This window comes from Haliaeetus albicilla, chromosome 12 (genome assembly GCF_947461875.1).
Source record: "Haliaeetus albicilla chromosome 12, bHalAlb1.1, whole genome shotgun sequence".
Lineage (NCBI taxonomy): Eukaryota > Metazoa > Chordata > Aves > Accipitriformes > Accipitridae > Haliaeetus > Haliaeetus albicilla.
The window spans coordinates 16,526,441-16,552,980 of NC_091494.1; the positions used below are offsets into that span (position 1 = coordinate 16,526,441).

The following is a 26,540-nucleotide window of genomic DNA, read 5'->3' on the forward strand; positions in this document are numbered from 1 at the left end:
TGATGTGAAGATGGGAACTCTGATATGTCTAGGCAGCTCAGAGAAAGCAATTTGGGTTTTGCACCTCTTGCACAAAAGTAGTATTTGAGGATCTCATCCATTCTGGATTCCCAGATCTGGGCAAGAACCAAAGCTGTTCTCTGTGGAGTGCCCATCTCAATAAGTAATGGTGCTAAAACAGACTGATTGGATGGTTCAGGTCTGTTTGACTGGGGAAAAGGAACAATTTTCCCAACACAAGATGTCATGTTTACTTCATCAAGAGACTTTAACCTTTGTTTAAAAAAATCCAAACAAACCCAAACACAACACCACACCCAAAACACCTCAGTTCCTAAAAGTTCAAATGTATTTCACTAGCCTTACCATTTTAAAGTAGCTTTGACATACCACTAAGGAAAAATATAGAGGTAGATTTCCTCTTTAACATTTGTTGAGCTACCTAAGCACAATATGGATGAAGCACCTTGGTTCAGCCTTAATTTAGGACCTGAATCTTTTGTAATTCTGCAGTGTTTGGCATATCATAGGCACTATATTAACATTATTAACTGTCTGGAAGGCTGAAGTCAGCCTGGGCAATGGGAAATTTAAGGACTTGATGGGTTGCTTAAAGTTTTATATCCAGTACAACCTGAACATGTACTACTGACTGTGCTAGGGGAAGGAAAAGTGTTTTGCAGTACAACCAATGTTTTCAATTGGAAATTGAGATCAGCAGGAGAGAAAATAAGCAGTGGAAGAAAGGCATGGACACACTGTAACGAGCCCAGCAGACTCATGGAGCAAGTTTGCTCTTTATTTGACTGCATATTCATTACCCATTACCAAACAGCTATGTTTTATAGCTGGTTAGTAAATTTTGTTTTATTTAAAGAAAAATTGTTGGGTTTTCTGGCTTTGATCAAAATCTGATCATTGTAAACAAAAATTTGCATATATTTCAACATGGTCAAGAAGGAATTTTCTCTGTTTCGATGCAAGACTTCAACTTGTTCCAATTTTCCCACTCTTAAGCTTTACACTGCTTGGTCTGCTTATGTTGCTTTTCAAGGACACATTAATTCTTCTGCATTTTGATCGGTCATCATTTTCTAAGAACAAAAGCAGAAGACTAGTTAAGTGAAGGCTACGTACCATCACACACTCGAGTCTCTTCATTCAAATAGTACCCTGATGGACACTGACACTGGAAGCTACCAAATGTATTAATACATTTTCCTCCTTGGCAAAGTCCAGGCAGTTCTTGACATTCATCAATATCTGTTCAAACAAAATGACAAACATTTCATTCATGCTCTTCCATGAAAAAACAACACTCACTGAAGAGTTTCATAATTTTAGATGTGTAAATACAGGAAAATGTAAACATTACCTTCTAATATAACTGTAATAGGGTTTGGTCGGAATCCTTCCCCTCCAGGGCAAAGAACCTTATATTCAGCTGAAAACAAAATAAATTTATGAACCTAAAATAGTAGAAACATTTTCAGCACACTTATATTTGAAAATTAATCAGATTATTACAGGTAATTTAAAGTAACAAAGTAACCAGATATAAACATTAAGTTTTACGCTGTAACATTAACTGCTATTCCATTTCATAATGTATTTTTTTGTGTAACAGCAAACTTGCTCAGAAGTGATAATAATATTCTGACTAAATAATCTTTTTGAAAGACTAGTAAAGCTTTTGGTTAAGACCGTGGAAACCTGTCCCTTGTATGTACACAACAAATGACTACACTGGTATTTGAGTTACCTGGCTAAATTAGAAAAAAAACCAACAAACACATTGTATTGTTGTGTTTAACCTAGGAAAGCTGACTTACTTGTGTTCACAAGCGGACAATGTTCACAGGGAACTCCCCAAGCTTTGCCCAGGGAGCAGCAACAGGAGGCCTTGGAAACACCCACTCCAATCTCATTGCTGCAGAAGGTGCCACCATTATCTCCACGAGTTTTAATGTCCAGGTAACAGTTGCCAGATCGTGTATCTATTCAGAATGCACATAATGACAAACACATCTTATGAGGGAGGAAAACACAACACATCATTTCAGGATAAGGGATACCTTCAGATAGCTCTCATTTCTTGTAGGACAGCCAAAGAAAGTAACTTGCATTGCCCAGGAGGGCCCAGCTTTTCCCACTTAGATAGGATGGTGGTGCCCCATTCCTTGGCTTTGTTGGACTTCTCACAAAGTAGGCAATTTATTCAGCACAACCAAGGGCAGTTCATCCAGGCCTTTTCTCATTTTGATTCATATTTTCACCTGCATTTGTACATCCTTCCAGTTCCAGAAACCCACTGCTTTCTCCTCTCCTTGAGGTTAACAAGCTTGAAAGCATCTACTAAATGTTAGGAATTTCAAATACATTTGAATTTAAGGTGCATCCCTACATCCTCTTAAACAAACAAAAGAAGCCAAAAAATATCAGAGGATTACTAAGCAGTTGGAGCCTAATACAAGAGCATTTCCATTGGTCATGAAGCTGCATCTAGCCAAGCTGCACTCAATGGTCCCAAGAGCATGGGTGGCTTTACGCCGCAACTTAATTTGCCTGCCATCTTGGGGCCAGCTGGATGTTAGTTTAAGCTTGTGGAAATTTAAAATTGTCTCATGCCTGCTGTAAATTGTGGACAGTTGTAATAAGCCCCAAGGGGTTGGTTCTGGCAGCCAGGCACTGCTGGCATGCTACATTACTCTGGGTATACTCCCGCTGCACTATTACAACTTCTAAGCCAGGGGCAGTAGGGTGGGAGTTGGAGAGCCTGTTCCAGCCCTTTTCCATGACCTGGGACTTTATTCCCAAGCAGCTAGCCTTGCAGCCTCTCTGTGCAACTTCATGTGTAAATAACATAAGGAGTGATCCCTTACCAACACATCCAACTCGGGTGGGATTCAGCTCAAAATCAGGAGGGCACTCACAGGTGTAGCTACCAGCAGTATTGACACACGTGCCACTAATGCAGGTTGTGGGATCTGCACATTCATTAACATCTGCAAGAAAAACCAGCATGAGGTAAGCAAATGCTCAAGGACAGTGCAAACCATCGATATATCACATATCATACGCTGACCACCACAAATCCATGAGTTATGAGATACTGATCTCCAGAAAGCTCTAAAAAAATACATACACATTTTAGAATAACAGTAGTCTGAGATGAATTCATCATTTCATTCGGGGTTGGGAGGGGGCAAGTGTTTTTCCTGGAAAACCAATCTGCAAACTAAAATTCAAATAAAGTACTAAAAAAATACTTAAAGGAAAAAATACACGACAAGGTTATAGCTTAGCATCCAGTACACTGAATGGAAACTACAAGGCACAACCCAGCTCTGCCTGGGAGATGCGGACAGACAGAGGGGTTCTCTCTGCTCTGTTTTTTCCCTTCTTCTCTTAAGCTAATGGGATATCAGAGGTTGACAAAGGGGGAAGAGGAGTGTACACAAGGCAAGAAGGAAAATCCTGTATTATACAGTAGGGAAGTCTATATTTTCCTATATCCGGTCTGATTTGTATAGCTTTTTAAAAGAATATCCTAAGGAGCTGACCATGACACTAACATAAAGCTAAAAAGCATGTTGTACAAAATTATCTTTACCTGTGCAGTTACCACCACTTCTGTCCAACTCGTAGCCCACTTCACACTCGCATCGGAAAAGTCCAGGGAGGTTATGACAAGTACCGTAGACACAGATGTTAGGAAGTGAGCACTCATCAATATCTGATAGAGGAACAGAAGGGGAAAAATACAAGGTTTCCATATCTTTTTGAGATATAGACAGAGAACTGCAAAAAGGTTCAGAAAACATGGATCTGGAAGCCAACTGCTTCTGTACACTGTCTAAGACCAGAAAAAATAACATGCAAGATTTGCTTGGAACCTAAGGAACCTAATTCATAACCTTTTTTTTGGGCAAAAGGCTCTTTCCAGTGTCTCTGGAAACCATAACAGAAACAATCTGAGCTTATTAGTGGGCTAATCTGACAAGTAGCAAAATTAAACATGGCAGGAGATATGCTTTAAAAAAAAATGAAGTTTATTCTAAACCAGCAGTCATCTGCAGAAAGCTGGACATCAGCAAAGGAAAAGCTTGTGCCCAAAGGTTTCTGCATTTGACAGATCTTAAGTTTGGCAAGCAGAGCTCACTTTTGTGCCTTTTATCCAAATCACTGCATATGATTCAGTATTTACTGAATGCCATATGCACTGCACAAAGAACAACCAATTTGATACAATAAAAAAGTGTGTTTTTACAAAGAACCTTAAAATACTGCGTTTAGTGTACACATCTGAGACATCAAGGAAACTCTGTTTTAGCAACAGGAGCTAGGCTCTATATAAGCTATTTAAAGTCAGCTAAAAGGCTTTAAAATAAATTGTTTCATGAAACATTATGAAACCTAATATTGTTTTAGTTTACACAAAAATTCACTCTCAAATTATTTCTCTTGGTAGATTACTAAAAAAAATACACAGAACACTTTTCAGGGGAAAAAATCCTATTTATAGTGATGTACTTATGAACTCCATCAAATACCAGTTACTATGAGTTATTACTATGTCAGATGATATGGCTGCTGCTTCTTGACTGACTTAATTGATAGCATTACGTCAGCTGAGGATTTCAAATGTTACAATCAAATATATGACCTTAATCATATTGGTAACATTTATTATTTTATTTTTGTGAATATTTGCATATTCAAAGCTCTGATGAATGAGTTGTAAACAGTTAAGTGACAACTCACTTTCAAAACTGAACAAATACTCCTGGGATATTTTTTTGGTGGTCATATAAACTTTCTGCAAGGCTTCAGACTCTGATTCTGCACCTCACAGAAGCCCTCAAAGCATGTTCATTGTATTAGCTACCAAATCAGTGTTTTTCAGCTTCATATACACCAAGACAAAGTAATAACATTTTCCTGTTTAACTGTTACGAATAAAATGAAGAACTTGGTACAAATGACTAAGATGAAATAGCAGCTGACAGCACCATTTGGATCACCAATCAGACCCACAAATAATATGTCATAAGATAGGCTCCAAAAAGCCATTCTCTCTATATACAATAGGTAGATGAACACCTAGAGGCCCATAATAAATGTATGAACTGAAAAAAAGCCACTACTATTGACAATTTTCATGTAGTTCTCAATACAACCACAACTGCAACCAAATGTAATATTTTTCAAACATAAAATACTACTAAGGCAGAATTTGTTGAGTGTTGTTTAAAGCTTACAGAGAATTACCTTCACATGCTTTCCCATCTGGACTTGGCAAAAATCCCATATCACATTCACAGCGATATCCTCCAGGGGCATTGAGGCACTGCCCATTTTCACAGAGGTTCAAGTTTTCTGAGCATTCATCGAGGTCTGTACAAGGAAGAGAAATTGCAGGTTTACAGTAAAACACGGTTTTCTCACAAACATGTATTTCAGCTGAAGCATGCAGTGTTCCTTCTATTAGCTCTGAACACTTCTAGAAGAAACTGCAATCTAGTTATGTGCAGAGGCTATTACATGTAACAGCTTGGTATATTTCCAACATGTGGAAAATACAGCTTCTAATCAAAAGGAAAATCAGAGAGGCACAGACTCCTAAAGTAGCTACAGTTAATAACAATTGGAGGCAGTACACAGGGTCAAATTTAGACTCAGAATGAACACGTGAATTTTATTATAGTTATTGTTTCTATTACAGCAAAGTCTAGAGGCAGCAACTGAAAAAAGAGGCTTACTGTGCAACGAGCAAACATATGGTAATAAGTAGTCTCCACGTCAAACATAGAAAAAGTGGCACCGAGGTGAAAGTAACTTGATAAAAATTAAACTGCAGGTTAGCAGCTGATGAGAAAAAGAGCCTTGCTACTGGAGTACACTGCCCTTCAGATTGTGGCCCTTACTCTCTAGCTGAAATTTTATACACCACAAAAACACCCTACTTGTTGCAACAGAGTAGCTGACAGTGTGAGCTTGTAAAAGTCCATGGCTGGCAAATCAAAGGCAGTACCTACCAGGGTGAATGCTGCATGCTTTGGCAGAGGGCTTACAGAACACTTGCGTGTTCTAGTTTGAGTCCCAGGCACCTCTTGAATCCATGAACAATAAAGTAAATAAATTAAAAAAAAAAAAAAAAGGTCTACTGAATGCAGAAACTCTGTAAGCACTCCATTTGAAAGATGTAGTTTATAGAGTCCTGGAAATCATCGTATGGGAAATTAACAAAGAGCACTGGGCTATGAAGGCCACTAAGGAAGCTGAATCAGATTCAAGAGTAAATTATACAGGGAGAATTAAACAGAATCCCATGGTCCATTTATCATTTGGAATGATTCAAATTCAGCCTTAAACCTGCTGAGCCAGATTCTCAGATGCCATAAAAACCTGCTGTAGTTGATACAGTGCTGCTGATTTGCACCAGCTGAAAACCTGGCCCACCAGCTGTCTATTGCATGGCTTTATTCCAAACAGGGTCACCCTCCATGTAGCATCACCAGCAACACTGATATCCTCCTGGTGACTAAGCTGAGATGAGCTAATCTGTTCTTCAAAGCAGAAGACCAAAGTGTGGGTGGGAAACATCTCTCTAGCAATGTTTTACAATCACATTTACAGTTTATAAAAATGAAGCAGCTACTTCCATCATTCTACACGTCAGCACTGCATCCTGACACCATCTCTCAGGATGATGCAGTAAAGAGGGCAGACAGCACACATTCACTTGTGGAAAGAACAAACATTTTTAGGCAATTTTATGAAGTAATTTTAATGCATGTGCCCTATCATTTAAATATTAAGGTGGGTAGACAATGGACTGGTTTACTAACTAGTCAAATTACATGATCAAGCATTGTTTTAATATTTTGCCACCCACTCCAACTAACAAGAAAAGCTCAATGAAAACTTGCATTTTATCAAGTGAAAAAAGTGACTACTTTAGACTAGGTATAATACACAGTATTTCTGTCAAGTTACGGCAACGCAGGTGAAGTACAAGACAATAGAAGATGACATACTAGAGAATAATTTCTAATGTTTAAAAGCTATTTTTGTGTATTGAATAGTAGACTAACTTAGGTTGCAAGGGACCACTGGAGGTCATCCAATGCTTTCCTAAGAAAGCTCACCTGTGCAAGTGAAGCCATCCCCAGTATAACCTTCTTTACAAAGGCAGCGGTAAGAGCCCATTGTATTTTTGCAGTCAGCATGTGGGCTGCACATGTGGGTTCCGTTGGAACACTCATCCAGATCTTTAAAATAATAAAAAAGAAGGAAAGGGAAAGGGAAAGGGAAAGGGAAAAGGAAAGGGAAAGGGCAACATTAGTTAAAAAACCACACCATGAATACAGATTTTAAATAGCATATGGCACACAGCAGCTCTACTTTAAATAATCTTCCATAATAAAACCCACACATATGTGGGGTCATCTGACTGGAAAAGTGGGCAAAGAAGTCTGACAAGGTAACTGTGAATGAGGAAGCTGCGGGACACTCTCAGAACTAAGACCTGTATCTTATTTTCACAGGGAGCACCAGGACACCTCTCACTGCCTCCAGTCAGCTGCCCTCAAGGACACGGTGTCTCTCTCTGTGGTCCAGTCTGTTTTTACCATCTCACAAGCCAAACATGAGATAATGCTGATTTCACAGTTACCATGGCAGAGAATTTGTCCTCCAACAAATCCTTGATCATGTCGAATCAACCTAACAAGCTTGATAACCATTTGTCTTCTCAATTTGTAGGTATGGTATTGTTTTTTTCAGAATTGCTAGGACCCAGTTTTGGTCTAACCTTACAAATAAATACAAATGCATGTGACCCTCACCTGTGCACTTGATACCATTTCCAATCCAGCCAGGGCTGCAACTACATTTGAAACTTCCTGCTGTGTTTGTACATATGGCGTGTCTATCGCAGTTATGGGCTCCAATTTCACACTCATTGATATCTGTAAAAACACAGAGATGTTTGAAGAGCTCATTGATCAAACTTCCTCATATCCAGATAACTGATACTGGAATTTCTCAAAAAAGACAATGTGAACATGAAAGCAAGCCTGCATTTCTTTATAACATGACATTTAAAAATGAAGCAGAAGCGAAATAAAATCACAAGAAAGAAAAGCAAAGAAGCATGTAGTGTATTTCAAACATGTGCTGCCCTACTATCTATTTTTCTGATATGCATATAAAGCAGTACTTCTGCAGTTCAGTCCAAAGCCTGGTAAGTTTTATATTCAAGGAGGAAAACAGTAACTCAGGTTTTCCTTCTTTTTCTAACTAGTGCGCTCAGAAAGAATGTGAGGCCATAGCCTTTGGGAAGAAGAGGACTAGCATCCATAAGATTAACATTGCAGGTGTTCAGCATCCTGGGATGTATGTTTGTCAAGCAGCTTTGCAATAGGTTGTGTGTCAAATATGATGACTAAGAGCTTGTGTGAAGACCTGTGCTCCCCTGACAACAGAGAGATACCACTACAACGTGGTGGCTTGCATCTTGACCATACCTGTGCTGGTTTCAGCTGGGATAGAGTTAACTGTCTTCCTAGTAGCTGGTACAGTGCTATGTTTTGAGTTCAGTATGCAAGAATGTTGATAACACTGATGTTTTCAGTTGTTGCTAAGTAGCGTTTAGTCTAAAGTCAAGGATTTTTCAGCTTCTCATGCCCAGCCAGCGAGAAAGCTGGAGAGGCACAAGAAGTTGGCACAGGACAGAGCCAGGGCAGCTGACCCAAACGGGCCAACGGGGTATTCCATACCATGGGATGTCACATCTAGTATAGGAACTGGGGGGAGTTGGGGGCGGGGGGATTGCCGCTCAGGGACTAACTGGGTGTCAGTCGGCGGGTGGTGAGCAATTGCACTGTGCATCATTTGTACATTCCAATCCTTTTATTGTTACTGTTGTCATTTTATTAGTATTATCATTATTAGTTTCTTCTCTTCTGTTCTATTAAATCGTTCTTATCTCAACCCACGAGTTTTACTTCTTTTCCCAATTTCCTCCCCCATCCCACTGGGTGGGGGGGGAGTGAGTGAGCGGCTGCGTGGTGCTTAGTTGCTGGATGGGGTTAAACCATGACAATACCGTAACACAACTGTGGGAAGGAAGACAGCTTTTCCACCTGCCCATCCTGGAGTCTGCAGAGAGGGACTCAGGTGGCTCCACATTGCACAGTTTGCTAAAAGGCCTCAGAGGCAACTCTGCTGCCCAGGGATACCTGGAATGCAGCATTCCCACAGCCCCTGCCGTATCTGCAAGGATGCTGATGAACACCAGCTGGGCACCACCTGAAAACTCCTCCTAGGATTATCCCTAGGCAGTTAATGAAGCCAGGTTCTGCTTTGCCAGAGACTGTGTGGAAGGTGGAGGATGGGCTGTACCACTGTATTTAACATGACAGCTGATGGACACAAAGCTCATCAGGCATGCAGTTTATAAAGAACTCAGGAAACCTAACACAGTGGAAAAAAGTCAGCATCCTTGGAGACACCAGGCAGCAAGTCATCTGATCTTCAACATATGCATTCGTGCCAGCATGTTCTATTTCAGTACTTGCTATTTTCACCTTATTTTCATTCTTGGACATTCTCTGGCAATGTCAAAATGTATAGACTGAAAAAACCAAACTGAACTCCATTCTTCCTTGTCACAAAGCAATATTAATGTCCCATGTAAGCACCTGGAGAATGTATAAACTCAAAGGCAAAGTTTTCAGAAATTACTACTGGTAACTAAAACAAAACTGGCGGGAATTTTCTTACACATCTGAGCCATGGATTTTACAATGTTTTCTGTAACTGAGCACACTCTAACTGTGCTTTACTGCCATGCAGGATGTAAATTATCTAGAATTCACATCAAACCACTTAGTATTTACATCAATTTTCTCAGCCCTCCCAGGTGCCTTTGCTGTTGCAGTAAGCCAAATCATCTCCTTCTGTACAATAGCTGATGGAAAGGGAAATCAAGCTCACAAACTCTGCGTGATTCACACACAAAACCCCAGCTCAGACCCCTCTCAAGAGGATAATTAAGAAAAGACATCAGCCATCAACCATGTAACAACCTTTGGGGTTCTCAGCCCCAAAACCACATACTTCAGTTTCCCTATTATTGTACCTAAAACCAATTAGCTCTTTAAAAAGGGCAAGAGAGCTGAGCCTTTGGGGAAAGTGTCCAGGTACCGTCTTAACCATTTCCTTCATAACCCTTTCTTAAGTTTTTCTGCCTACCCTTCTTTAGACAAAAGGCTCTGTGTCCCTTCTCTATGCTCTGTACATATATTTTGTCTTTTCACAAAGGCTACACATGACTCTGAGAAGCAGACAACATACGTCTGTCATCCTACAATTCAATACTCAAGTCCAGAAATTACCCAAACCCACTGTTGCTTTCGGGTTTTTTTTGGTGGGTTGGTTTTGTGTTTGGTTTGGTTTTTTTGGTTGGGTTTTTTTGGAGGGGGGGGTGTGTTTTTGTTTTTTAAGTCTGTATATGGAACTGCATCTAATCTTACTTTTCTGGGTTTCTTTCTAAATGAGGCATTGCTCTGAATCAAAACCTTAGACATGAGCATTCCCATAATCTAAATGCTGACATGTAGATATAGATCTAAATCTAGCAGCTGGAATCTACTATTAATGCATGTTGACTGCACCAACAAGCCTGAAAACATACAAATGGACACTTACTTTTCAAAACTTAAAAAAAGGGTCAGGAGCAGATAATCTCAGAGCATACTTGCCTTTAGCATGTGCAGAAACTCATATGAAGATAACATCACCCTAAACAGGAAACTAGTGTCTGTCAAAAATATTAAGGGTGGTCAGAAAAAAACCTCTCATTTTGGCTTGAACTGAAGGGAAAGACTAGAAGGAATTTTGAGAGGTCAGCTACAGTATACATTGACATAAAAAAGCTGAGGCAAACACTCTATATTTTAACCTTTCATGATTTTAAAACTCAAACTGTTAAACTACTGCTAACATTAAGATTGTACTGTATTTGATTGTTTGATGCTTTGAGACATACAAACAATCACATGCTTCCTTATACCCTGCAGAGGACAACAAAACACCACCAAAAAAAAAAAAAAAAATCATCAGTGAAGAGATTTCTGCCAAGAATTTTTTTAAACCACCAGCAAACACAAACAGAAACTTGCATGCAACAGCTACACCGCAATGAAGTCATTCTCAGGCTCAAATTTAAGGCAATCTAAAACAAATTTTCAACTCTACATAAAGGGACTGTGGACTCCATCCCACCTCGCACTGACCCGCTAACACTTTGCACCTGAGAACCCCCATTAACATCTCAGGGGAACAGCAGCACCATGACAATGATGCCCTTGCACTGGACACTTGTTCCCCCATCAGCTGTTTGACACACACACTAAAAAGCTTGGAATTTTTTGCGGGATGAAAGTTGCAAGTGCAAATCTACATCCAAACATGGGTATTTATAATGGGATCAACTTTCTCAGACATCATCCACTGAAATGCCATTCCACTTGCTTTGAACAAAATCCTGAAATCCTTTTCAGCTTTTTTTCCAGCAAAATTTTTCAACAGATTTCAGTGCTTTTTGCCTGGGTAAAGATCAAATAGGGAATGGAAAATATATTTTCTAATATCATCTACCTTTACAGGAACATTGCAAGGCTTATTTCATTGATGTATGGAAAGGTTTTCAGATATTTAAATGAAAGGTGACTGAGGCAAATAAAATACCATCACTGGCTTCATCCCAGATTTTACTTATTTTCAAAGCTATCTGCATTTAACTCAGATGTTGTTTTGCTATAATCCCTATTCTCTCCTTTCATTGAACAGCTGAGTTATAAGTCTAAATTTATTGCATTGCAATTATTTCCAAGACAAAGAGCTCTCAGACCAAACACGGTCCTGTGTAAATGGGGCAGTGAAATCAATGGAATTTATGCCTGCTTATACTGGAGCTTAATATGGATTTATGTTGCCATAAGTATTGAATTATGGCTTCACAGAACAAAACAAAAAGGAGAAGTTCAGCTCTGTAGGGGAAAAATTAACTCAACATAAATATCTTTAATAAGACCAAGAGTCCAGATTGTGCTGTCTGCATGGCAGTACAAACAGTACTATACTCTTCAAATACTCCCAACTATTTTCATATAATTGAAAAGAAAGGCATTACTTGGTCTGAGTAAAGGTATTATGACCCAAAGAGCACACAGGAGGACACTACTCAAGTCAGGGTTTCACATAATGATGGCCTATTCCCATTGACTTCAGGGGGATTTTCACTAAAGAGTAAAGGAGCGAGTCACTGATTTATATCAACCTTCTCCTTCTGCCTTCAGTATGAGGCTGTGACAAGCCAAGGAAAATAGACATTCCAATCCCAGACTGACACTGCATCCTCAGCCGGTCCCATTGTGCCCCAGTCCTGCTGCACACATGTTCTCAGCTTTGTAATTGCACAACTCCCATTAATACTAAGGGAGTTGTCTGCCTACAACAGATGAGAATATGCATGATAAATAATATGCAGATCTGACATCATAACAATCCCAAGAACTCTGGGGAAAAAAAAACTGTCAGTCACCCCATTTTGTTGGCTCCTTCAGATCTCTTCTCCGGACAAATATTTTTTCTCTCAAGCCTTTGGCAATTAATAAAGCATCTTTTCCATTAATCACAGAGGCACAAAATTTTTAGGGCTGTGGATGTGCAGTAAAAATACACGTCATATGTACCTGTCATGTTGGCACTATGCTTGCAAACGTGGCAACTAAAGGAAAGAAACGGCTAGCCGGTACCTGCACAGCGCATCCCTACACAGTCTGGAACTGGATCATTAAACTCAGCCAGCGAGGAGCATGGGGATAAGTCACTGTATTCTCACCTATGCTCTGGAAACACCCAAGTCATTCATCTTGTGTTTGAACAGAATGAGAGTGAACATTAACCCATGAAAATTCACACGTTCATCACAGGGCACGAAATCCTCAAGGTACTATGTGTACCATTTATGTTTTCTGTTAGGTTTCATTGGGGGCTTGAATAGTCTGTAAAGGATTCTTAGCAAAGTGTGAATTTAATTCAGACTCCGCCTATAAATCAGTACTGTTTGTCATGAATTATGCAAATCCCTTAAGCATTTTCTGGCTTTTTAATTTTTTTGGCACTCTCTGCATATCTGTACGTTTTATCACACTGACGTTTCACTGGTATTTCAAGCTTGGGCCCGATTCCCACAGGGCCAGTCGTCTGGTGGAAGTCACAAGGCATTTCCTCCTCCTGGGTTGCTGCCCATGTAAGCAGGTAGGTAAAAGGGAAGGCTTTTCAGATGGAGAAGACTGTGAATTTCAACTTAGCACTCACACAAGTAGAAAAATATATGGAAAAATTCCCCTATTCTGATCTCTAAACCTATAAAATTGTTTTCTCTTTTGGATCACTCTTGGATTTTATTCAGCATATTGCACCGTAAGCAACTCTTGGAGTTTCACATGGGGCAGTTCAGTTCTTGCCTGCTATCCATCCTTGCGTCATCAGCCTGGGGCACAGCATGTTATTGCTGGACAGATGCCTACTCACGATATGCTCCTTCTGTAATACCCCCATTTGGCGGGCAGCATCTTAATATTATTATCTTCTGGTATTTGGCCTGACACAGCCAGCTCCCAGATTCATAAGGGGAAATGTATTTGTTTCACTGATACCAGAACTCTCTTGTGCCATCAAGACTGAAACACAATGTATTATTAATGGCCAGAAGCCAAAGGCAGGGGAGAGAGGCAAGCACATTATACAAGTCACAAAATGTTATGGATCTATTTTGGAGGTCAAATGACAGGGCTCACCTCTTCCTTTCACCGTATCAGGTGTCCTCTTTATAACTATGTTATTGTCAGCCATGCAAGCATACAGTGTGCGCTCGCTCCTCCTTTATCCACTATCATCATCGTTACTGGAGGACAGCAAGTAATGTTCAAGACCAAACTCTCCAACCTCACACACCACACCAAGGCCGCAGCTGAACATCTTCCACTAGCCTTTCTCCAAACAGCACCTGCATGGCACTTGCAGAGTCAGAGCCTGGTCTCAGCCCTCCAACTCCCTGACCCTGCTGTGGAGAAATCCAGCTGACCTTTAAAGCATCTTTATTTTTGATGTGATGAGCGTCTTCGGCAACTTCTGCCCCCAAGTTCACCTCATTCAGTTTGACTTTGTGAAGAGCGCCCTTAAGCCTGTACAAGCACAGCTCCACCAGGAACATGAGGTCTGCGCACACAGCCATAACTGGCAAGGAGGGATGGAAGAGAGTCAGAGAAGAATTTGTTCCTCTGTGAAAATATCAGAGCAAGTAAATCTAAGGCTCTGCATCAATGGTGAAATATTGCACATTTACAGGCAATAATCCAGAGTGGTGATGAATCACAAAATACAAATGGAAGTCTCAATACAGGATTTCATCTCTGCACAAGTAGATGTATACTTTATTGACAGAAAAAGCAGAGACAAGATATTTGTCATAAAGCTGGGCAATCTGGAACTGGGATAGGGGAAAACTTTGCAATCTTCTCTCTAGGGGCTATGTACCATTGCGTGCCTAGAAAAATCTAAAATGAAGTGCTGTAAGTCAGTCTTGCCACAGTTTGCCTTGTGAATGGAAATTAAACCATTCGTAGCACTTTGCCTAGGAAACCTGCATCTACAATGTAGACTTTTGCATAATTTTTTTTTTAATTATATTTTTGTTACTAAACTCTGTCCACATTCTTACTGAGAACCAAGGAGGGGGGGAACTAACATCTGTGTGGGATGGGAATGTAAGTCAGTGGGTGGATTCTGAATACTGTTAAATGATTGGGGAAAAAAAACATGTTTATTTGTTAAAATGGAAACAATCGGTAATGACAAGGGAGCTGAAATATTTAGACAAAACTGTAATGGAACCCAGAGGATGTTATTTAGTTGTTCTCATGAAAAAGAACCTCCCATTCAAAGTGTTGTACACATTTTTGTAATTTTTTTTCATGGGAGTTCCTAAAAACTGTGGATGCTTTTGATCTGTCTGTAAGATAAAAACTGGATCCTGGGATCAAGGTGCTGTTGGCAAGGTCCCTCCAGAAGAAGTCTTGAAGGATGCTCTCACGGTCTGCAGTACCTAAGCCTGGGAACTCAGCTCTGCTCTAATACTGTGCAAACACGAGGTGGGGAATTCAAACATCTCCACCAGTAAATCAGACTTTTTAAAAAACAGAATGTGAAAATCTGCACACTGTAGCCACAACAGGACCTGTATCCACACAGTTTCTTTCAGCATGAAACTAACCTAGAAAGTTCCTGTTCTGCTTCTCCCTTTTCTTATTTAAATCCAAAAGATTTTTGTGATTTGGGTATGGTCCCATCTCAGCTATATCAGCTGATACTTCACCTTTTTGTCTTAGACCACTGGCCTCTTTCAAACTACTGAGCCCCTCTACAGCATCTGTTTTAATTAAGGTGTCCTGGTGGTTTTCCTGGAGAGTGCCATCCTCCCTGGGACACTGGCATATAGCCAAAAGCAGCAGAGGATGGGCTGAGGGAAAGATAAAGATGTGTGAGGTGGTGCAAGAGCCACATGGCAGACAGCGTCCATCCAGAGGGCTGGGCTTGGCTGGGACCAGGAGGGAGGGATTTCCCTGCCTCTCTGCTAACAAAAAAGTATTCCTTGGGACATTTGCCATTACCCTGTGTCACATGACACCAAAAATGGTGGCTATTTCCAGGCACTTCCCCAGAAGCCATACCTCAGATTCCTCCCCTGCCTCCATGACCTTTCTCTGTCTTTTGCCTTCTACTAGTTGCTTCATCTTCCGACTGCTCCTTACACTGGGAGTGATAGCTGCACCATGTGTAACTGATCAGCACAAGGGTTTTCAGGTCTAGAGTACTGAAGGTCTTCATATAATTTAGCACAGAAACAAAGAACATTGAAATGTTGGTCTACAGGGTACAATTAGGGATTTCTTGGATTTAGATCAGTTCGTATGTAAGTCAAAGGCAGCTGTTACTAATGCACAACTATTCGTCCGCAGTCCAACATGCAAAGTACAACTCCAGCTCTCAGATTGTTCTATGACAGCTGTAGAAAAATAGCTTCATATATTTGGGGCAAAAACAGAAGTATATTATTAACTCTGTACAATAAGGGCAGACTAAGAATAAAAGTTTGTCTCAAAGACATTGCCAGAAATGTGTTTACCCTAAGTCTACATTAAAAATTATATTAAACATATGTTTGCATTCATATTTGGGCAAAGCCTAAGACTTTCAACACCTTGGCTCGAGACACCAGCACTAGGATTATTAATATCATGCCCTCAGAGCCTGTATATTTGAATCTCATTTCTGTTTGCTGGCAATAATGCACATTATTTGCTGGCAATAATGCACAAGAAATAATGCAAATTCTGATTTTGCTGACATAATGTAGTTGAGTAGCTGTATTGTTGCCACTTTGCAAAAACTGAAAATGTATTTTAGCACATATTTCAAGCCATCTGTATTTGCCAAAATAACGCTTGGAACAGATACCTGTTATTTACATGCATAGTATACAATTAAGTAATCCAAATGCACCGAGGTCTTCAGGAGTCTGTCAAATTACAGACAATGGCATTTTCAGTTCTCTTAGACCAACAACAATGCAGTAGTAAGACCCATTTTGTTCCCAGTGAACATTTTGTCACTCGTTTCGGCAGAAGCAGCATCAGGCTGAATGCTGTGCCACTGAAGTTCAGCAGAACACAAGCTTGGCAAATTTGCCTAAGAGATACAATATTTCGCACAAATAAGTGAAAAGAAGCACAGTGAGAGCAGGTTTTGAACACTACAAAAAAGGGCATGCAGACTCATGAGTTTAACTAAAAGTTAATAATTAAACTTTAAAACATACCTGTGCAACCAGTTGTGCCTTTCTTGCCTGAATATCCCATATCACAATGACAGATAAATGAGCCTTTTGTATTCTCACAGGTTCCACTCAGACAGATGTTTGGATGCAGATCACACTCATTAACATCTAAAAAACCCATGAATTAAGATTCATTAAATAAAATTCTTAGAAAGTAACTGGCAAAATCTCTTGAGATACGATGTTTTGGTACAAAAATGGGTCTACGTATGCAAAAAGAAAACTGCTTAGGTTAGTTATTCCTTACCCAGTGTACATTTTGAGATCTGGTTTAACACTGCTATATTACTGTATCTGTATTAACATACCTTTAATTACAACTTTCCTTAAAAATAGAGACTAAGAGTCAGCATATTATCCAAAGTATAACTATGACTATTTATTGATGCTTTCTACGTATAAGTATATGTGTGTATACGTTTATATAGGCATGCATATGTTATCTAGTTTTGTACAAACATTTCTTCCCAAATACGCTCCAGATTTTTAATTTAAATGTGAAAATTTGGTTTTGGAGATACACTATTTCATTACTTTGTCTACCAACGTACAGCACTTGCATGTAGTTTTGTCTTAGAGACAAGTTTAAATTAGCACTGGTGATTTATCTTGCTAGAAATTTTCCATGGTGTCATCCACCAGCACTTCCTTTCTGAAAGCACTCTTTCATCTGAGCGCATAAAAGCCTCACTGGAAGAGGACCCAAAGATACAATGCTATAGATCACCATGTTTGCACCCCAATCTACAGGGATATACAGAGATTACATCTACATTTGATAAACTTAGCTTGTGCAATGGGGCTGGTCCTGTGGTCAGGTGGCCAAAATTAGGGCATAAGAGCAATACTCTTTAAATATCATTGTCTGCCTACTTGGAAATAGTGCCTTAATAAATAATTTTTCCTTATTTAATGCAGATTGGAATATATGTACTTTCACTTACCTATGCAAGTCTTCATGTCCTCAGATGCCATGAATCCATCATAGCAAAGACATCTGTATTCTCCTGGGATGTTTGTACACTGGCCTCCATCACAGATGTTAGGATTGTCTTCACACTCATCAATATCTACAGGGAAAAATCAGATTAAAATACGCTACCTTTCTGCAATGCAACTAACATTAATCATGGCAAGCAAACATTTTAATGCTCTGATAAACATGACAAATCCTTGCAAATAACTGAATGGTACATTGCAAAATTGTCCTGATGATTAGGCTCCTCGTCCCCAGCTAAAGTCAGTGGCAAACATTCCTCTCAGACTCCAATGGGAACAAGAACCAACTTTGTAGGTAAAAAAGTCATTGATAGAAAAAAAAAACCAGAACCCTTGTCACACCACATGGCCACATACAATTGGAGATTCTTGGATACAATCCATCATTGTTGAAGTCAATGGAAGCTCTGAAGTCAAATTCAGTGACAAAAATATCAGACTTTACAGAGCTTAAAAAAGCCATCGTACATGCACAATACCTCTACAGGTCTCAAGGGTGGTGACAAACTGGAAACACAGAGTCAAACTCACGATGAGAATAATTACAGTACATACATTTATTTCACTACGAGATTTTATGTGTTTTTTTAGCATTTCAGCTGACTGGCCAGGCCAGCCACATAGTTTACATCCTCTAGCATGTAAGTTGTTTTCTCAGTTCACGAAACTGGCCATCACTGATTGGGGCCAAGCTGCAAAAGCAGACACTTTATTATGTTAATGCAGCCATGCTAAGATCTGAAATCTTTCAGAGTCCCTGAGGTTATATTAGTGTTCCTTGTAAAAATCCTCAGAATCTCCCTGTAACAGCACCAACATAGATGAGCAAGAGCAAAAATCAGAAACTCTGCCTAGTGATACCTTGGGAAAAAAATCGGCACAAAAAGGACAAGATTCAGGAACCCCCTCCAGGAGAAAGGGTATAATTCATTACCAGACCGTTCTATTGTGGATTGCAGTAATTATGCAGCTACAGAAAATGAACTCACTTTAACTTAAAATATTATGTTCATTATTCTTCCATATTTCTAGTAGCTAGTGCTTGTGTGGATAGACAACTTCTGCAAGGAGGAAGGCTGACCAGTCCCTGTTCATCTTAACAAGCAAATAATGTTGGCATGGACATTAGCCTGAAAATGTTAATTTGGAACGGAATTTGAATTAACATGCAAAATTAAGTTCTAGAAATGGGGATAATAATAACAGAAATAAAGAACTTTATTTACTAACCTGTCACTGTACTAATTTCACAGTTGGGGGAAAATCAGCTGACAAAGAACCTGTTGTTTCTCCTAACTGAGCTGATTATTTATGCATAACCTCACCAATTCAAACCTGACCTACTACTGAACTGAACGGCATTCTTACCAGCTCAATTATCAAGAAATATATTCCATAATGGCTTCCAGCTTTGTGTGATGTTAAAGATAGGACATGTTCACACAGAGAGCAAACTAAAATGTAAAATAGGTTTTTCACACACTCAGGTCACAGTGCTGCTATATCTTGTATCATGCACAAACATCTAACACAGTAAAACCAGATACTCAGTGCAATGAGTAGAAAATGTCACAAAATACACTTTTTCTTATTTTTCACTCAGTTTGGGCAGAGGCAAAATTTCAGCATGTGGATTTTGAATATTTACCAGATGCTTATATATGTAATTAACATCTCTTCCAGAGAAGGCAGCAGCATTTTTAGGTGGGTGAAGGTGACCCCTTACATCTCTGGATATTTTCTTAGGTAGAGTTTGACTTGACATCCAAAGGTGTCTGGTATTTCTGCTATTTAAACCTTTTTATGTGTTCACTATTGCATTCAAGTCTGTCTTAGGAGGAGAGTATGAAAATGAATAGCTAATAGCTATTACTGGTTGGTCTATGAATGAAATTCTGTTTTTCAGAGTCAAGGCTGGATATGAATATGCAAAAATCCACAGCTAAGATCAGATGCTTTTTTATTCCTCACCGAGGTAAGATCTGACTACAAACTTCTGACATGTTTATGGTCAAGTTAATACGTGGACAAAAACACTGAGAATCCACGCCCTCCCCACAGCAAAGGCAACTGCTTCCTCCCTTTTTCATTTTGACAAGGGAAAGATGATAGTTCTCTATTCCAAAGGTTTTAGTTTAATATACAGGAAGGTGCTCTAAATGATCTGCTCTGGTTTTGGGTTTAGAGATGTCTTTGGGTGGCTAAGGGCAAGCAGCAGTAAAGCACAGAACTGTTTCTAGCCAGTAGACTTGAGATCCCTAGACTGGCCAAGTATACACAGTCAAGCCAAGAACATGAAAACAGAAAAGTGGATTAGAGACTCCTGCTCCCACCAACTCCCCCTTTCCCTCTCATGTCCTTCTAATCCAGTCACTTGGGTTTAGATTTTGGCTGAGGCACAATTTTGATCAACTGGTTTTATTTTTGCATTGAACAAGTGCCCCAAACACCAATGTTTGGGCAAGTTTTTGTGCGAACTTGCCTAACTTGACCTAAAGGAAACTATTTCTAATCTAAATATTTTAGGTTTTGAAATACTTAATTTCAGGGTCAGTCAAATTTGAACTTTTTTTAATTGATTTCTTTGAACAAGGGTTCAATGTTTGCTGAAGATTGGCTACTTCACATCTTTCTGACAGTGTAAACTACAATGGGAGGGAAAACTACATTTAACTATGCTTTAAGGCTCTTTTACCCTTTGGAATGGTAGCAAGTGGCCTCAGAGTAATTGAGACCCTGATCAGAGGTCTATAAATATTTACAAATTCTAAATGTGAGCTCTCGCTATTAATTCAGTATAGAAAATTCTCCATTTGTTCAACTACAAAGGCAATTCTATTCCAAAGGATTAACCCTGTTATATTTCTCATCCTCTTTAAGGAGGTCTCGGATGAAATTGGCAAACAGCTGGCAAATATTCACATGCCGCAGCGGGCCAGTCGCTGTGCAGCAAGAAGTAAGAGAACAGTAGGGTAGAATTATCTTTCCAGTAACCTATGTGGAAATCCTCAAGTACAATTCACTTACTGGGATTATGACTCCCAGACTCCAAAGGAGAACAACTGGCCATCACAGAACTCTGAAAATTTTCTCATAAACCCTGTTTAAGAGTGCAAGAGAGCTGTTTCCTAAGAAAGATTCACACTATTCACATTTCAGTTTGTCTGAAAGTCATTCAGTTTTGAAGTAATGCAGCATACTTGCATTTGACTAAACAAAGAATTTAAAATAAGAATTTTCTTGCTTGCTTAAAAGCAGATACTGAACAACCACAGAACAGGGCAATCAGCTCCTTTTCTAGCATTTCTGTCTATTCTCTCTCCAACATAACCATACAGTACACGTGCAGAGCATTTTGGCTTCTGTTCATGATGATTCTTTCCATTGACTTTAACACATTTTGGATTTGGATTTAATATAGTACCTTAAAGGAGAAAATTCATCTCCCACTGAAAAAATTACAGCCTTTTGTTATAAAACTCAGAATCAACTTGTACACTTTCTGAAATTATGAAGAATCAATTCCCTTCAAAGCAATTCAGTCTACAGTTGTCCAATTCAGATACTTTGAAGATGTTTACTTTAGAAAAAGAACTTCATTTTCCATGCATTAATTACTTCTTTTTTTTCCAGTATATTTGTTACAATAGCTTTAATCTTAAAAAGAAGATCCATTTTTAAACTGTTGAAATAAACCCTTCCAGTGGAAAAGTTCCCCAAACCTCCCTTACCAGTGCATGTCCTGTGGTCTGGCATGAGTGCAAAGCCTTGTTTACAGCTACATTCATAGCTGCCCTCTGAGTTTGTACAGAAGTTCTCACAGCCACCATTCATTATACTGCACTCATCAATATCTAAAAAGGAGAAAATTACAGTTAAAACCCACAATACTTTTTACTTTAAAGCACATTTCAAGGACACACTTTGAGTCAGCTTCCCAGAACAGCATCAGTCCAGAATCTACACTTGATATCTGCACACTCCTTGAACATTCAAGTGTTTGCAAGTATAGGCATTGGGATGGATATCAGGCAAACCAAGGAGGACAAAGAGATGATATTACCTGACTGCATATACAAATACCTCTGCAGTTCTCTTTCTACATATAAAAATACCACTGTTGGGTTACCACAGCATCATGAGGGCAACAAAGTTTTTGTAAGGATCAAGGGAAAAACTTATCTACTAGGCAGAATTAAAGCTAGTGGATTTTTCATGTATTTCCATGGCACAATAAAATGTAGGCATATAAAAGAGTGCACAATATGTGATTTAAGCTAAATGTCATTTACAAAACATGGCTTTAAGGAAATACTTACTGGAAAGGCCCTATATTTGTGACAATTCCAGACCAAATTATGAAAAATTCAATTGAACCACATTCTACTCCATGGTCTGTCAGGAGCGCTGATTTTTAATAAAACATAGAACTCAAGATTTAACAAGGTATATTCCCTCTTAATGATCAAAGTCTGAAGTCTTAGGCCATTTAAAATAGTATGCTATTTTATGCATCATTATTGATTTACTAGAGAAAACAATTTATTACACAGTTAACTGTAGCACTGCCATAATTTCATTCATTCCTCACAATAACAGATGTGCACATTTTCTTCTTTTGCCTACTGTTTTGACAGACTGTACTAGATTTTTGAATCACAGTTAAAAATGTCTTTATACAACTACTAAAAATGAATCAATTATTTGTATTTTATCTTCCCTATTCGCTAGAGATCCCATGTAGATTTTGTCCTTACCAACACAGTACAACTTGTCAGGTGTGGACTGATATCCAGGGTCACAAGCACATTGATACTTTCCAATCAGGTTGACACAACGTCCATTTCGGCACAGGCTGGTGCTTAGGTCACATTCGTTAATGTCTATTGCAAAAGAAAGAGAGGAATGCATTTTAGATCTGAATGAAAATGATACTAAAGCAAACATTGTAAATGCATTTGCAGCACAAGAGCAGTATAAAAAGCTATGCACAATGTTGATTTTGCCTGCATGTCTTACCTATACATGCAGAGATATTTGGTGATATCTGATGGCCTGGAGGACAATCACACCGAAAACTTCCCTCTGTGTTGATGCAAGTGCCGCCTCGGCAGAGAAGGGGATTGCGCTGACACTCGTCGATGTCTGTGGGGAGAAGACAAGGAACATCACTGCAGGGGCCAGCACTGCCACAGCAGCAATCCATCCCTCCCCATAGTCTGCTACCCATCACAGCACCGTCTGCCTAGATTGGTTCTGGAGCCTTTCCTACACCTAGTCATCCCTTACACCTCAGTGCAGATAAAAAAAATAAAATAAAATAAATTCGAAAAAGGATTCTAAATTTTAATCTACTCTAACCTCAAAGTTCAGGATGGTATCCCACTTAGCAAAACGGGGATTGTGGGGATAAATTTAACATCCTACAATCCTGAACCTTGCTCATTTATGCTTTGGCATCCTGCAGAAGCTGCGAATTCACATTTGGGGTGGAAATCAAGTTAAAGTGAGCTTTAATAAGACTCACAAAATGAGATGGACCTAAACCTAGGTGCAATCAAACCTTCAAGAAAATACAAAATAAACAAAAAATAAACCATGTATAGCATACTAGCACATAGCATACTAATGCACATCTACAGTCTATAAAAAACATACCCATGCAGTTTTTCATCATCATAAATCCACTTTCATAGCCTTCAAAACATTCACATTCAAAGTCTCCAGGAGTATTGACACAGATGCCTTGGCCACAAAGATCAGGAGAGATGCGGCATTCATCAATATCTGTAACACAAAACACATCCACAGTATTTTCAAAGGAGTTCAGTTTTTCCTTTTCAAATCAAAGTTATGAGAGATACATCCATGCAGTTTACCTGTGCAATTCCTCTCTTCAGAATCAAGGGCAAATCCACTGTCACATCTACACTTAAAACTGCCAATGGTATTTCTGCATTTTCCATGGGTACAAAGACTGGGGACCATTTTACATTCATTGATATCTAAAAATGAAACAGTAAGGACATATGATGTTATCACTTCATACAAGAAGAGTGCACAAAAGAACAATGCCAACTTCAGAGCTCATCCTCTCTCATGGTAATGACCCCTCCTTTTGGGAAAATTGTAGACCACACTACATAAACTGGTACTGACTTCCACCTAACCAACAATATAGGCACTCTGCACTGGAATTGCCAAGAGCACTTTCTGCCATAAAATGTTATCAGTCTCCCCTTTGTCCTGCAGGATCTGATCTGCAGCTCACCGAAGTCAACAGTAAGATTTCAGTGGACAGAGGATCAAACCTACAAAGGCAAAGGGAGCTTTCAAAAGAACCACTCTGTCTTCTGGTTTCTGAGAAAAAAATGTGACTTCCATGAGTCACAGAAAACATAGCAAGCATAAATAAAAGCACATGTCACATTTCTTTATGAATAATTAATGGCTTAGTAACTGTTTATAAAACTAAGGCTGAAACTAACAACAGCAATTGTCATTCATACGTATTTTCCCCTCCTTTCAGACTTCAGAATGTTTAGGTTTTGGGTAACTGGCTTTCTTTATAAACATATTCACATTCATTTGTGCTTCTGACATTGTCCAGCTTAACCCCACTGGTAACCCCTGGAAGACAGCTTTCAGCACATGCTGCTAGGGTGTCACTGTGTGATTCCCATTTAATGCTGGAAGTTTACCAACAACAGTCATAACAAGACTTGGTTTACAGTAAATTAAATTCTGCTGATTTGAGCTATCATACTGGAAACATTTTTCCCTACTTCTCCAAGTAGCTCCACAAGAAATTCCCAAAATTATTCACCCTCCCTTGCCTGCTCCACAGTAGAATTAGATGTTATTGCACCCTGCACAGTTAAAAAGGATTGCTCATTCAAAGCTGACTGCTCAGTTTGCCCCAGTTCTTGTAGCATGAGGTGCCAGGTTTTCAAAGCTATTCCATCAGCCAGAGATGCCATTAGATGCAACACAGGAGGCAAAGTCAGGCACAGTTTAACCTTTCTAGTTGTCCTGGTTTCAGCTGGGAGGGAGTTAATTGTCTTTCTAGTAGCTGGGATATAGTGTTATGTTTTGGATTTCATATGAGAATGATGTCGATAATGCACTGATGTTTTCAGTTGTTGCTAAGTAATGTTTAGTCTAAAGTCAAGGATTTTTCAGCTTCTCATGCCCAGCCACCAAGAAGGCTGGAGGGGTACAAGAAGTTGAGAGGGGACACAGCCAGGACACCTGACCCAATCTGGTCAAAGGAATATTCCATATCATATGACTTCATGCCTAGTATATAAACTGGGGGGAGTTGGCTGGGGATGGTGGACTGCTGCTCAGGAACTAACTGGGTATCAGTTGGCAAGTGGTGAGCTCTTGCATTGTGCGTCACTTGTTTTGTACATTCCAATTCTTTTATTATTATTATTATTGTCATATTATTATTATCATTATTATTTTCTTCCTTTCTGTCCTATTAAACTGCCTTTATCTCAACCCACGAGTTTTACTCTGCGCCCCCCCCCCCGATTCTCTCCCCCATCCCATTGGGTGGGGGCAAGTGAGTGAGTGGCTGCGTGGTGCTTAGTTGCTGGCTGAGGTTAAACCATGACACTAGTAGAGACACAAATTTAATGTTTTGAAGTTGCAATATTATATGGTATTTAATGGTCTGTGATACCGACTGAATTATCTTGTGTTTTATTCTGGCCTTAATTTCCATGAAATCAAATTGGATTTTCAAATGTGCCTTAAGGTGAGTGAAGTGTCTGACTATGACTGAAATCTTCAAATCCACAGGAATTGTCTGAAGAAAGAGTAAAAGGAAAAGCCAGAAGGATTTGCTGGCAATGAACCACAAATAAATCACACACCTTTAGAGAAAGGTTTCCCAGTTATCTCTATCTTTGTAGAGAACCCGGATCCTCTTGGACAAAGAGCTTCAAATTCAGGTGATCCCTTCAGAGGGCACTCCTCACACTCAAAGCCCCATGCTGCCCCCACTGAACAGCAGCAAGCATCCATTCGGTGTCGGCCTGGTATTTGTGAGGTGCATTGCTCATCCTCATGCTGCAGGTAGCAACTCTCCAAGCGAATGTCTGTTGGGCAATTGAACAATATGTTGAGAGAGAAAGAGAAAATTTAGTTCACTGCAGAGGAATCCTTTTCCAGAATCCCTTCACTGGACAGTTTGCTCCATGTTTCTGTGGACTGGGAGGAGTGTACCAAGCACGCTGCATAATTTCTAACAGCAAAATATTAACACTAAACTCAGAAATTAAGAGCTGAAGTAAGTTTAAAGCACCATTCTGAAAAATGGTGCTCAACACTTGAAGTAAATTTTGGATCAGAAGAGAATTTTAAGCATTCCAGCTTACCATGCCTATACAAGGCCTTTTAATTACCCTAAGCTATGCCTTGTTCTGAGACAAACCTTAGGCATTTACTGTCATAAAGGGACAAAGGTGCTTTGGATGGACAGCATACAAAACTTTGATATTCTGTTGCACTCTCCATTAAGGTGTGCAGTGTGGCTAGGGACACCACATCCCTCCTCAGA

At 39.5% G+C, this 26,540-nt stretch overlaps 1 protein-coding gene across 1 annotated transcript in view; it reads right to left on the bottom strand.

The window, feature by feature from the left end:
• FBN1 (fibrillin 1) overlaps nt 1–26,540 on the bottom strand; it is a 158,971-nt gene that overhangs the window by 33,674 nt on the left and 98,757 nt on the right. Inside the window, exons 25-40 of the mRNA XM_069798288.1 lie at nt 25,855–26,079; nt 23,851–23,976; nt 23,630–23,758; nt 22,991–23,116; nt 22,729–22,854; nt 21,703–21,825; nt 17,917–18,042; nt 16,955–17,080; nt 7,851–7,973; nt 7,152–7,274; nt 5,272–5,397; nt 3,614–3,736; nt 2,883–3,005; nt 1,833–1,997; nt 1,376–1,444; nt 1,138–1,263 (exon numbers count right to left, since the gene is read on the bottom strand). Of these exons, the coding sequence (XP_069654389.1) occupies nt 1,138–1,263; nt 1,376–1,444; nt 1,833–1,997; nt 2,883–3,005; nt 3,614–3,736; nt 5,272–5,397; nt 7,152–7,274; nt 7,851–7,973; nt 16,955–17,080; nt 17,917–18,042; nt 21,703–21,825; nt 22,729–22,854; nt 22,991–23,116; nt 23,630–23,758; nt 23,851–23,976; nt 25,855–26,079 (2,085 nt within the window). The remainder of the gene's footprint in view (nt 1–1,137; nt 1,264–1,375; nt 1,445–1,832; nt 1,998–2,882; nt 3,006–3,613; nt 3,737–5,271; nt 5,398–7,151; nt 7,275–7,850; nt 7,974–16,954; nt 17,081–17,916; nt 18,043–21,702; nt 21,826–22,728; nt 22,855–22,990; nt 23,117–23,629; nt 23,759–23,850; nt 23,977–25,854; nt 26,080–26,540) is intronic.